Genomic DNA, 12603 nt, shown 5'->3' on the forward strand with positions numbered 1-12603 from the left:
CAGCGCAGGTGCTACGGGACTATTCAGTGAAGTGGTTTCGCAAACTGCTCATCCATAGCATCTCCGTTTCTGTTTTCGTTTGTTTTCCGATCTGCGGAAAACTAGATTGTTGCCTTTTTTTAATTATTATTATTGATTTGGAAAAGCTCTTTGTATAAGAGTCCTCTCTGACGCATGGTTCCCCTCACCCTCATGCATTTTTTCCCGCGGTCGATGTATTGACATCCTCACTGGCATGTGTTCACATAGCTCTGGGAGGCTGTGGGCAGGGCTGGGCGAGGGCGACGCGGGCCCCAATCCCACCTTCCGCCAGGTCGATGTCGTTATTAGTGCCTTTTTTGGAGAAAAAGGTTTGTAAGCGGAACAGCGGGATTCCGCCCTATGCAGTTCTGCCGGGTCCTGGAGCTCTGCAGTCCGTCCCTCAACAGAAGCGTGCGGGAGCCGTGACAGAACCAGGCCTGAGCCGGAAGCTCGAGTCCCGCTTGCCACCCTGGGAGTAGGGGCGCCGCCCGCCTAAAAAAAGAGAGGTGAACGCGCCCTCCCGCCTAGATGCCGCCACAGCCACCGTTGTAGAACCCTAAAGCCACCTGAGGGGCGGGGCCAGGGGCGGGGTCGGCCTGCAGGAAGTTCTCCTGGCGCAAGGGCTGCTGGGACCGGAAGTAGGGCGCACGTTGAGGTCCGGCGGTCATGGCGGCGGCGCTGAGCCGCAAGCGGTGAGTTGAGCCTCCTATGTAGCCTCCCGGAGGGTGCTTACGTCCAAAGGGGCTCCCCTTGCGCCTCTCTGTGTCCCTGGGGAGGCCGGACTGGGCACACCGGGCTGGCGGGAAGTCGTGACTCCAACGGCATGGCCCGCAGGCGCCTTGAGGAGCTGACGGTGGATGAGTTTCTGGCCTCGGGCTTTGATTCCGAGTCCGAATCGGAGCCCGAAGGAACCCCAGAGGCGGAGACGCAGGCGGTGCGCGCGGCAGCCCGGGGCCCGGATGAACCAGGTGGGAGTCGCTTGGCCAGGTGAGTGGGAGCATCCTTCATGGGCTGTGTGTAAGCCGACTCCCCTTAGTCTTCCTGGCCCGCCCTACCGTAAGTGTGATTACTCCTCTTGGCGCCTAATAACCGAGGCCTAGGGATTTCTGACTCCTCCCCCAGACCCTTCGGCTTATTTATTCCTCCATCGGTATTTATGGGGCGTCTGTTTTGTGCCAAATCATCCAGATGATGAGCCAACATTAGAGAATAGTCTTCTTTTCTGGCCTCGGAGAGCTTACCCGGCCTTGGATAAACGACAGTGTGTAGGGTGGTAGAAGCGAAAAGTGCTGCAGACAAGAAGGAAAAGCAGAAGGGGATGAAAAGAGAAAAGAATAGGGATCCTAGCTGGGAGCGCCTGCGGCAGCGTTCAGTAAAATAGATAAAACTGTTAAGGTGGTGTTAATTTAGCAAAACCTGAGGTAGTAAACTGCAGCGGTAGGGGAAGAATGGCAGCAGGAGCAGAAAAGGTCCTGCGGTGAGAGTGCTCACTCATAGGTGAGCACGGGCTGTGGCAGAAATGAGGGGGAAAGTAGCAGGAGGTGTATCAGGAGACATGATGGCGGGGTCTTGTAGACTTTACTTGCCTTTCAGTACAGCTGTAAGTTATCCCAAGGTTTTAAGTAGTGATGTAATGTCATGTAACTGGTAACAGAATAGGTCCCTTAGGTTGCTGTGCTAAGAGCAGCTGTAAGGGGCAGGGATGGACAAGGAAATTGAGAGATGTTGCTGGCTGGAGAGGAGTCATGAGAATTTTGAAAGTATTGATGGTGAGATCTCATGACAGATTGCATGCTCAATGTGAGAGTCAGAGAGGGTTTACTTTTCACCTAAGTACCTGAAAAAGGGGAATTTTCAACAACTGAGGTGTTGTTGTTCATCACTAATTCATGTCTGATTCTTCTGCCACCCTGTGGACTGTAGCCCACCAGACTCCTCGGTCCATGATATTTGCCAGGCAAGAATACTGGAGTGGGTTCTCCAAGAGCAGGGTGTGGGCAGAGCAAGTTTGGAGGAAATCCAAGTTCAGCGTCATATGTTTTGGGATTGAAACAAGTGCATTGAAACATGTAGAGAGACTGTTGAGTGTATGAGTTTGGGTTTTGGAGGGAGAGAGGTCTACTGAAAACCTAGTCTGTGGAAATTCCCCTGCCTTGGTTGTTGGCATCTGCTATGGAGGGAGCAGACTAAACCTTGTAGATTCTCTGAGGAGGACAGGAAGCCTCATTTCCCCCCGACTCATTTCCCCTCGGCCTTGGCTGTGGCTGCCAATCAGACTTGAAGACCCCCACCTTCTCAGTCGGCGTAAAGGTGGTGCATCTGAGCACAAGGACCAGCTCTCTCGGCTGAAGGACAAAGACCCCGAGTTCTACAAGTTCCTGCAGGAGAATGACCAGAGCCTGCTGAACTTTAGCGATTCAGACAGCTCTGAGGATGAAGAGGAGCAGCTCCACTCCCTGCCAAACATGCTGGAAGTGAGGCCCTACGCAAAGTTGGTGGGGGACAGGGACATATTTGTGGCCTCTGCATCCCATGCAGCCTGACCCCCTGTGTTTGGCGCAGGAAGCAAGTGAAGAGGAGGAGGAGGATGAGGAGGAGGACGGGGTCCCCAGAGGACCTAAGGGGAAGAGGAGGGATTCTGTCCCTGTGACCCTCACCATGGTTGAGAAATGGAAGCAGGCAGCAAAGGTGAGAAGTGGCGGGGGTGGGGGGCAGCTGACCCCCCCTTCTCTGAGTCTGCCCTTGCTTCATTTCAGTAATTTGGGGCTGTGCAGGCTCAGGACTTCATTCTCTCATTCAGAGACTAGGGCTTCTGCCTGTCCCCTTCTTCTCAGTTTTTCTCCAGGGCTCCCTGAAGTCCACTGTGGGGAGGATGTGGTCTCTCTGTGTCTTTGCTAGTTGGTGGAGGCAGGGCCATTTTGAGGGCCTTGCAGTGGTTTCTGCAGGGAAAAGAAAGGACAGAAAGGGAGGACTCCAGATACCACTTGGAGTGGGTCATTGTTCAGATCCGGGACCCTCCACCCCTCCCCTGTGCCCCTTCCAGGAGGATTCTGGATTCTCTTTGTTCCCTACATGTGGCTGAGTAACACTGCTCCCACTTCTGCTCTTGGTCTGAAGACATGGGTGAGGGGTGCCTTTCTTTCAAGGCAATTCCTGGAGCTCTAGCTAGCTGCCTTTTGCTTTGCTAAGCACAACTGACAGCACCCCCAACATCTGGGTCCTTCTGCCCCTTTAGCAGCACCTTACACCAAAGTTGTTCCATGAAGTTGTGCAGGCGTTCCGAGCGGCTGTGGCCACCACCCAAGGAGACGAGGAAGGCGCTGAGACTAGTAAATTCCAGGTCACGGACAGTGCTGGTGAGCTGGGGCAAGGGGACCAGGCATACAGGCTCTCTATTTGATTCTCTGTTCTGAGAATGTTATCTCTGGACCCGTTGTTGCAGTGTTCAATGCTCTGGTCACCTTCTGCATCAGAGATCTTTTTGGCTGTCTCCAGAAGCTGTTGTTCAGAAAAGCCCCAAAAGACAGCAGCAGGTAAGAGAAAAGAGGACGGCACCGGGACATGGTCAGGGGCCTGCCCTGTGAACAGTAGTGGCACTGGGATTTAGTGGCCCCACCTGACCCAGAAGGATGTTGAGGACAGAGCCAGGCTCTTTGCAGGGCTCTTGGCAGAGGCGGGACACTTGGGGCCCTGTGGGGGTAGCTCTGTCCTTCCTCCTCCAGATTCCTTAAGAGCTACAGAGTGTGTGCTTGACTCTGGTCCACCATCTTCTTGGGTCAGGATTCTCTCTTTTCTTCTTTGGACTAATCAGTCTCGCCTACTCTCCTTGGTTTTTGCTCTGTGGCATGTGTGTGCGTGCGTGTGTGTGTGTGTGTGTGTGTGTGTGTGTGTCTGGCTAAGCAGGGGCCTCATCCATGCAGGTTCCAGGCCTTGACTTCCATATTAGAGGTTGCTTGTGCAGAGAATGCTGTGGAAGGGCTTCAGAGGGCAGAGATGAGTAGCTGACATGACAGGTTGTGGGTTATATTGGGGCTCAGAGGAGTCTGGGAAGCTCCAAGGAGAGGTCTTGCTGTGACCATCTGAACGGGAGGTGGGGGAGGCCAGGATTCGGGGGTGGGAATACCTAGGTCTCATGGTGGTGGGGGCTGGACTGATGGGTCAGGAAGTCACGGCCATGTGGAAGTGGCTCTGTCTGAGGGGACCAGGGAAGCTGATAGACCCGTGAAGGTGGAGGGAGCCAGGCAGCGAGTGAACGGGCAGCAAATATGCAGTACAGGTGGTGCTGGATGTGGGCTCCCATGGGGGCCGCTACCCTACGCAGAGCAGTCTCCATGGAGGATGGCGGGTCTTGGAGGAGGTGGCACCACCTCCTGGGTTGTGGCTTTAGGTGCCCAGTAACTGGCATTAGCCAGCAGACTTTCAGGGGCCCCTGTCCTTTATTCTTTCGCATGCATGCTACGTCCTGAGTTCTGTGAGTGTTGAGGGATGATGCCTTTGAGAAACTTGCAGAAGTATCTGCCACTGTTGCTGAAGTTAATTTGTAAGTGGCCTGGTTTCTCTAAAATGTATGTAACCGAGGGAGTTTCCTAGTGGTCTAAGTGGTTAGGATTCTGTACTTTCACTACCATGGCTCAAGTTCAGTCTCTGGTTAGGAGACCAAGATCCTGTAAGCCAGTGGTCCCAACCTTTTTGGAACCAGGGATGGGTTTCATGGAAAACAATTTTTCCACGGAGTGGGGTGGGAGTATGGTTCAGGCAAGAATTCAAGCGATGGGGAGCACAGATGAAGCTTAGATCACTCACCCACCGCTTACCTGCTATGAGGCCTGGTTCCTAACAGGCCATGGACCAGTACTGGTCCATTGCCCAGGAATTGAGGAACCCTCCCAAAAGCCATGAGGCATGGCCAACAACAAGACAAAATAGTAACCCAAAGGAAGCCAGCTTGTGGTTCTCGTTTGTGATGCCTGGATCAGATCTGGGACTGCAGAATGGATGCTTAAGCGTGTGGGAGCTAGAGGCCAGAGGTCCATCTGGAGATTCTGGGGGAAGTGACTGGCCCCAGCTCAGACAGGGAGGACGTTTAACCCTCTGGCCATGTGGTGGGAGTTTGAGACTTGATGGTACCCCACCTGAAGCGTAGCTAGGGGCTACCCTTGAGAGAGTCCTAGTGTGTTTCTTGTGTCTATCCAGCTGGAGGAGCCCCTGAACTTCTCATGGGGAGGATGGGGGAGCGGGGGCGGTGTCTCTCTCTACAGGGTCCTCGTGCCCTTGTGCTTTGGACACTGGCCTCTGCCTCCTAGTGGCCTCCTGAGCTGGGGGATGCCGTCTCTACAGGGTGCTGCAGCCGTCCAGTAGCCCGCTGTGGCCCAAGCTCCGGCTGGATGTCAAGGCTTACCTGAGCTCCGTCATCCAGGTGCACTTCTGGGAGGTGGGGCCTACAGTCACATGGTGGCCTGGCTACTCACATCCTGGGCCTCACTGACCTCTCTTTCCTCCCCAGCTGGTGGCCTGTGTGGCAGAGGCGACAGTGGCAGCAGCTGTCCTTCAGCACGTGGGCAGCTCTGTGCCCTACTACCTGACCTTTCCCAAGCAGTGCCGCATGCTGCTAAAGGTGCGCTGGGGTGGGCACTGCTGGGCGGTGTGCAGGTGGCACCTGTGCTACCCCATGGGGTTCTGTGTGAGCACACTTGGGGTGGGCTGCCCTGGTGGTGGGCCAGCTTTCTGTCACCCTGTGCATACATGTGTGGATGACAGGTCCATTCTCACTGTGCGGCCTTCAGGAGGGGTGGCGTGCTGTGTTTTTGCTCCTGCTTGATGGAGCTCTATCTTGTGGCTCCCCCTGGGCGCTGTGGGAAGGGCTGCCTCTGGTTGGGCTCTGGGGGGCCGGGGCAGGTGATGACAGCTTGCCTCTGCAGAGGATGGTGGTCCTGTGGAGCACTGGTGAGGAGACACTGCGGGTGCTGGCCTTCGTGGTCCTCATCAAGGTCTGCCGGCAGAAGAAGGATGTCTTCCTGAGCCCCGTCCTCAAGGTAGCGGTGCCCCCAGGTCTTCCCTTGGGGTCTGGGTTGAAAGTCTTGACCTGAGGGCTGGGCAGGCTGCCTTTGTGGTCAGGGCTCTTCACAGGCCAAGGGCACTGTGGCTCCTTGCCTGACCCCACGGTTATTCATGCTGCAGCTCTCTCCTTCCTGGGTCCCAGGCCTCCCAGTGAGACCCTTCCCTTCTGCGCTGCAGACCCTTCCCAGGGCTGGTGGACTCGAGGAGCAGGACCATGCTGAGGAGAGGGGTCTGCAGCAGACGTGTCTGGTCTGTGGTTCCTGCTGAGGCCAGCTCTGAGGGAAAGGCCCTAGTGTCTGGAGAGGGCTTAGAGCTGCGCGTTGGGAGCGCAGGGCACCAGGAGTTCAGAGGTAGCTCTGACTGAGGTGTTTCCGGCAGCAAATGTATATCACGTATGTGAGGAACTGCAAGTTCACCTCTCCTAGCACCCTGCCGCTCATCAACTTCATGCAGCGGACCCTGACGGAGCTGCTGGCTCTGGACACCGGCGTGGCCTACCAGCACGCCTTCCTCTACATCCGCCAGCTCGCCATCCACTTGCGCAACGCCATGACAACACGCAGGAAGGTGTGCAGGAGTGGAGCCTGACCCCCGTGGGCCCTGAGCCTTGTGGGAGAGACGGCTCAGCCCCTTGGCGGGGCAGGGGCCTTGGCGGTGGGGGCTGTGAAATAGATGGAAGGGACCCAGGGACTGACCGAGTGGGTTTCTCTGGCAGGAGACATACCAGTCAGTGTACAACTGGCAGTTCGTGCACTGCCTCTACCTGTGGTGCCGTGCCCTCAGCACCATCTGCCCCAGTGAGGCTCTGCAGCCCTTGATCTACCCGCTCTCCCAGGTTGTCGTCGGCTGCATCAAGTGAGTTGGGGATGGGGCAGGCCACCCTGGGGCCGAAGGAGGGAGGAGCCAGGGTTACGTAGGTGTCCTGGGGGTCAGGGCTAGGGTTACACAGGGCCTTCTGGGAACAAGGATACAGGAGGCTGTCCTGGAGGTCAGGATAGGGTCAGGTCACCCAAGGGAGGCATCCGGGAAGGCCAGGAGCAGCGAATTTTCCAGGAGGGTCTGGCCAGTGCCCCTGGTGACCAGGGCCTCCGGCGTGCGGTGCTGTGACTTGGCAGCACCTGCGGAAGGTCTGGGGTTAGGTCGTCTGTGGCCTCTGCCTACATTCCGGAATCCTTGTCAGCTGGGCTTCTGGTTGCCTGTGACCTTAGTCGAGGATGCAGCACACACATATATTTTGGGGTCACGGGGCAGAGGAGGTGGTGTGCAGTTTGAAGGGAACTTGGGCTTATTTGCCCAAGGCCAGTTGCACAGAGCAGATTTGGTGAGACGTGCCACGGTGTGCCTATGAATATTCAGTGTTGGTCTCTGGGAGCAGAGACTGGAGGAGCCACGTGTGGCCAGAAGAGGGCATCGCTGACCTCCTGAAGGGAAGAAAGAAAGGTTTTCACCGGAGGCTTCCACTACCCCACCATGTCACGCCTTGAAATGAAATTGAGTTGATAGGCAGGGAAGGTGTGCCCCGGTGTAACTGAGTAAGAAGGCAGGTCCTCACAACTTGGGTGGGGGCCTTTTTCTCTGCCCTTACTTGTCCGAGGCAGGCATGGCCACTGGCCTTGCCGGAGAAGAACCGTTCCTGAGATTGGAGCCCAGTGGGTGAGGAGAGGTTAGGGCAGCTGGGCCAAGAGGGTCTCTGAGGCTGGGCCTTTGTTTACTCCCTCCTTCCCATGTGCCCAGGTTGGTCCCCACGGCCCGCTTTTACCCGCTGCGCATGCACTGCGTGCGCGCCCTGACACTGCTCTCGGAGAGCACGGACACCTTCATCCCAGTGCTGCCCTTCATCCTCGAGGTGAGCCTGTGCCCAAGGTTGCCGGGGGGAGATGCCTTCTGTTGCATGTGGCCTGATCACCCCTCACGTTGGTACCGCTGTCCTGAGTGCTGGCTCCTCACCCGTAGCATATGGGTATGACATAGCACGTAGGTGTTGCGAGGGTGTTGCTCTGCGTGGAGCCTGCCTGTGAGTACTCTGCGTGGTGGGCAAGAGTGGCACTACAGGTGAGGACAGCTGCTCTGCAGGGCCGGCCCGAGAGCGCTGTTTTTAAGCCACAGACTTGGGTTGACCCGGGTGTTTGCCAGTATCACAGCGGCAGAGCTGGGCCGGAATTCCAAAACTGTGTTCCTGGGCTTGTCCTTGCACGTGTGCATCTGTGTGTACACGTGTGCACACAGCTCATGTCAGGAAAGGCTTCAGTCCAAACAACAAAGACCAGGACCAGGCTGTGGAGGTGTGGTTGTGGGTGAGGAAATCGCAGTGATGGTGATCCTGGGCTGGAGGGACCCTTTGTCTCCAAACACTGGTTCGCATGGTTTTCTGGTCCATTTGAGGAGGAGGGCAGCAGCAGTATATGAAGGTGTGCCCTGATCCTGCTTCCTCCACCAGGGACCTGCTCTGTGGCACAGGGACTCTGGGGGACCAGAGATCTGGAACTCAAGCTGATGGGGGAAAAGGCTGTGTTTGGGGGCCAAAGGGCTGGCACTGTGTCTTTTTTTTTTGGCACTGCGTCTTGTCCTTGGTTTCAAGAAGGGTCTCCAGGGACCCAGGGTCCCGTCATGTGCAGGAAGGGCTGACAGGTCCTTGGGACAGATTTTCCAGCAGGTTGACTTCAACAGGAGGCCAGGGCGCATGAGCTCCAGGCCCATCAACTTCGCTGTGATCCTGAAGCTGTCCAAGGTCAACCTGCAAGAGAAGGCATATCGGGTGAGCCCAGCCTCCGGGAGGGGCCTGGGAATGCCCTGGGCAGGGTCATGGCAGGATGTCGGAGGGCACTGTGTGTGGGATGCCTGGAGGCAGATGAGTGTGGACAGGAGAAGGCTCACTGCCCTCCAGAGTTGAACCTTGTGGGCCTCCTAGGGTTGGGGGAGCCTGGTGAGTCTGAGCCCCCATCTGCTCTGATGCTGACGGCTCCCTTACTGCCTCAGGATGGCCTGGTGGAGCAGCTGTATGACCTCACCCTGGAGTACCTACACAGTCAGGCCCACAGCATCGCGTTCCCTGAGCTGGTGCTGCCCGCTGTCCTGCAGGTGTGTGCCCGCTGCCTCCCGCCTGGATGCTTCCATGGGCCCAGACCCCTCAGCAGACCAGACCATCTCCTAACGGGCTGGCTCCCCTCATGTGGGGCTGGAGTGAGGCTTTGCAGTCCCAGCCACACTGGACGAGTGGCAGAGCCTGGCCAGTGCGGCGTCTGCTGACACTACCTGGCAGCTAGATCCCTGGCTGTGGAGCCTGAGGAGTGGGCTGGTATGGGTGCACCGTGAGGACCCCAGGACCTACCAGCGCTTCTCCACCCTGCCACAGCCCAGGGTCCAGACCAGCCATGAGGTTGCTTGCAGGTGCTGGGGCTGAGCAGGCTGGACCTGGCCCCCCAGCTCTGGGTTGGACTAGTCTGAGCGTGTGCTTTTCCAGCTGCTCCTGAGCTGGGTGATGCGATAGGAGAGGTTTGGGGTGGGAGCAAGCCCTGGCTGTCCACCTCAGCTTTTCTTCAGGCAATACTTGGGGAGGTGGGGGGACCCTCCCTCCCTAGAGCTCCTTCTGGGCCACTTCGAGGTCTGTTTACCCTCAGCCTAGGTACTTCCCATCTCAGGGAGGCCTGTGCTTGTCTGGGCCTGGTGGCGAGTGGGGCGGGGCTGCCCACACATAGTGTGTGTGCACCTGCTGTGTCTGAGTCCCAGGGATCGTGGTCTAGAAAAGGGTCAGCAAATGTTTTTGGTAAAAAGTCAGATGGTAAATATTTTAAGCTTTGCAGTCACATGGTTTCTCAAAACTGCTCAACTTTCCCACAGAAGGAAGGACAAAAAAACTCACAGAAATGCATGAACAAATGTGCCAGTACAACTTTATTTACAGAGACAGGCAGTGGGTGGGATGTAGCCTAGAGAGTAGATCCATGCTGTCCCCACCACTGCCCACCCCTCTGCCTGGTCTCCAGGCTTGATGCACATTCTCCCATCAGCCTTGCATAGGCCCCCAGGGGCTGGGCCATAGAGGTCACACAGCAACACCCTCTCACCCATGTGCACCAGGGCTCCCCTGTCACAGGAGCGTCCCCCAGGCCTGAAACACAGGAACCCATGACATCGCCCCACCCCCCACCCCTGCCTGTCTGCGGTCACTGCACACGGTACAGAACAGCCTTGTGCCTGGAGCTAGGCTGAGCCTCTTCTTCTGCAGCTGAAATCCTTCCTCCGGGAGTGCAAGGTGGCCAACTACTGCCGTCAGGTGCGCCAGCTGCTTGAGAAGGTGCAGGAGAACGCAGAGCACGTCCGCAGTGCCCGCCAGAGAGTCTCCTTCGGCGTGTCTGATCAGCGTGCAGTGGTCAGCGGGGGGCCAGAGCCCAGGCCCTGGGGGCACCAGTCAGTGTATGGCTGGTGTACGGGAGTTTGCCTAGGGTGGGACATGACCCTGGACTTCTGCACAGGATGCCTGGGAGAAGCGAACCCGAGAGGAGGGGACCCCGCTTACCAAGTACTACAGCCAGTGGCGAAAGCTGAGGGACCGCGAGATTCAGCTGGAGATTAGTGGCAAAGAACGAGTATGGCATGGGTTCTGGGATATGAGCTTGGCTGGGAGGATGTGAGTGGGGGTTGGTGGGTGCTGCCCCCAGCTGCTGCTGCTCTGACAGAGCAGATGGTGAGCAGAGCCAGGTAGAGTCTGGGGGCTTCTCCTGTGACCCCCAGGAGGAAAGGCCCCAAGGCTGTGCTGGGGCAGAGCATCTGCTGCCCCTTTTCAGGCCTGATGGGCTGGGACTTTTGTGGGGTGAGTTCTGGGCTGACCTTGTCATGTGGACCTGCAGGGAGGGCTGGAAGAGGTCTAGCTCTGTCTTTGGGTCTGGTCCTGAGCAGTGGGTGTGGATAGTGTGACCTGAGGGGATGGCTTCGTGCCAAGTGATATGGCTGTCTGCAACCGTGCCCTGGTGTCAGTGTGGGCTGCTGTCTGTTCTGGGGTAATGGCTGAAATTGGGGGGAACAGGAAGGTTGGAGCTTCAGTGGCACTTAGTGGCCTGCTAACTGGCCTGGTGAGGCCACTGTCCAGGAATCCTATCCAGTGATGCTGACCAATCGGCCCAAAAGTGGCCAGGCAGGGTCCTCACTTGGAGGGTTGACTGGAGGCTATTGGAGGGGTGTTCGGTGGGGAGGAGGGAGCAGGACTGGGTCTTGGTAAAGCCATCAGTGGGAATGTGAGTTGGGCTCTGGCTGTGGTGGGTGGGCTACTGCCCTCACCTGGTGCTCTTGGTCCCTGTCCTTCCAGCTGGAAGACTTGAACTTCCCAGAGGTAAAGCGCCGCAAGGTGGGGGACAGGAAGGATGAGGACAGGGCAGAATTCAAGGACCTCTTCGATCTGGATAGTGATGATCAGGATGATGCCCCGGACTTCACAAAGAGAGGTTTGGCCTGAGTGAGCTTCAGCTTGCGCTGGGGTCATGGGAGCAGGTGCGCCTAGCAGGCTTCCCACCTCATGGAACCACAGGAAGGGCACTTGTCATAACCCCTCTGCCCCTCCTGCCACGTGGCTGACTTTGAGGTGGGGGCCCTCCTGGAATTGGAACATGGACCCCTAAGCCTTGTGTCACCCCCTCCCACCACAACTTTTTGGGGGCAGTTCCGGGTCTTCTCCAGTTGAACAAAGGAGACTGAAGGGAAGGTGTGGTACAAGGCTGTGCCCCTAGCCTCCCTCCTGCTTTAGCGGCCACCTCTGCATTTGCTCGTGGGTCCACTCCCATGGGCACCTGTGCTTGGTTTTCAGGGATGCCTGGGTCCCCAGGAGCTTGGCAGAAAGTGGAGGAGGAGGACGATGACAGCAGCAGTAGCAACGGGGAGGAGGAAGTCAGCAAGTCAGAGGGTAAGTGGTTCCTAGAGTGAGGCCTGCTATGGTTTTTGAGTCCATGTCTGGAGCCCAGAGCTGCCTTGGGGGATCTTGTGGGTGGGCAGAGCCATTGGCTCTAAGCTGGGCCCCCGCCCCTCCCTGGGGACACCAGGCCAGCTGCTCCATCCTGGCTGGCTCTGGCAGCCGGCAACAGCAGCAGCGATAAATTAATTAGTGCTGTGATTAATTAGTGATGAGTAACCTCTGAGGCTGGCTTCTTCCTGATAAAGCAGAATTTATGTAGCTGTGCTCTCTCCCTGCAGATGGAAGCCCAGACACAGAGGCGGGGCTGGACCCCCAGGAGCTGTGGCAGCTGGCCCAGGGGCCAGAGGACGAGCTGCAGGATCTACAACTCTCTGAGGAGGACTGAGGACTGCCCATCTAGAGTCTTGCAGGGGCTGCTGTGTAGTGTTCCCACCTCCCCAGGCAGTCAAGCATGCTGCTTCTCCACTGGGGCTGAGCCCAGAGGCCCTGAGGTTAGCGCCCCTGCAGGGTGAAAGGGCAGTAGATGGTGGACAGACCTTTATTTTTACAACATAAAAGACCAGAAAGTACCAAATGCCGTCTGGTTCCTGGAGCTGCATCCGTAAACCACCGCGGGGCCCGCT

General features: G+C 57.3%; 1 protein-coding gene across 3 annotated transcripts; it reads left to right on the forward strand.

Moving 5' to 3' along the window:
• Positions 1 to 587: 587 nt before the first annotated feature.
• Positions 588 to 12554, forward strand: NOC2L (NOC2 like nucleolar associated transcriptional repressor). 3 transcript variants are annotated; one of them, XM_065936018.1, is made up of 19 exons: positions 588 to 713; positions 856 to 1008; positions 2297 to 2495; positions 2584 to 2709; positions 3260 to 3377; positions 3464 to 3554; positions 5359 to 5437; positions 5525 to 5635; positions 5940 to 6053; positions 6457 to 6645; positions 6794 to 6933; positions 7813 to 7924; positions 8720 to 8833; positions 9055 to 9156; positions 10304 to 10447; positions 10551 to 10664; positions 11381 to 11516; positions 11876 to 11971; positions 12259 to 12554. In XM_065936018.1, exons 1-19 carry the CDS (start codon positions 688 to 690, stop codon positions 12363 to 12365), a joined length of 2271 nt encoding a protein of 756 aa, XP_065792090.1. In that variant the 5' UTR covers positions 588 to 687; the 3' UTR covers positions 12366 to 12554. The 3 variants fall into 3 exon arrangements, with proteins under 3 accessions (XP_065792090.1, XP_065792089.1, XP_065792091.1); XM_065936017.1 differs by having other exon boundaries at positions 589 to 713; positions 3257 to 3377; XM_065936019.1 differs by having other exon boundaries at positions 589 to 713; positions 2321 to 2495; positions 3257 to 3377.
• The last annotated feature ends 49 nt before the right edge of the window (positions 12555 to 12603 follow it).

The sequence above is a fragment of the Muntiacus reevesi genome, chromosome 5 (assembly GCF_963930625.1).
Source record: "Muntiacus reevesi chromosome 5, mMunRee1.1, whole genome shotgun sequence".
Lineage (NCBI taxonomy): Eukaryota > Metazoa > Chordata > Mammalia > Artiodactyla > Cervidae > Muntiacus > Muntiacus reevesi.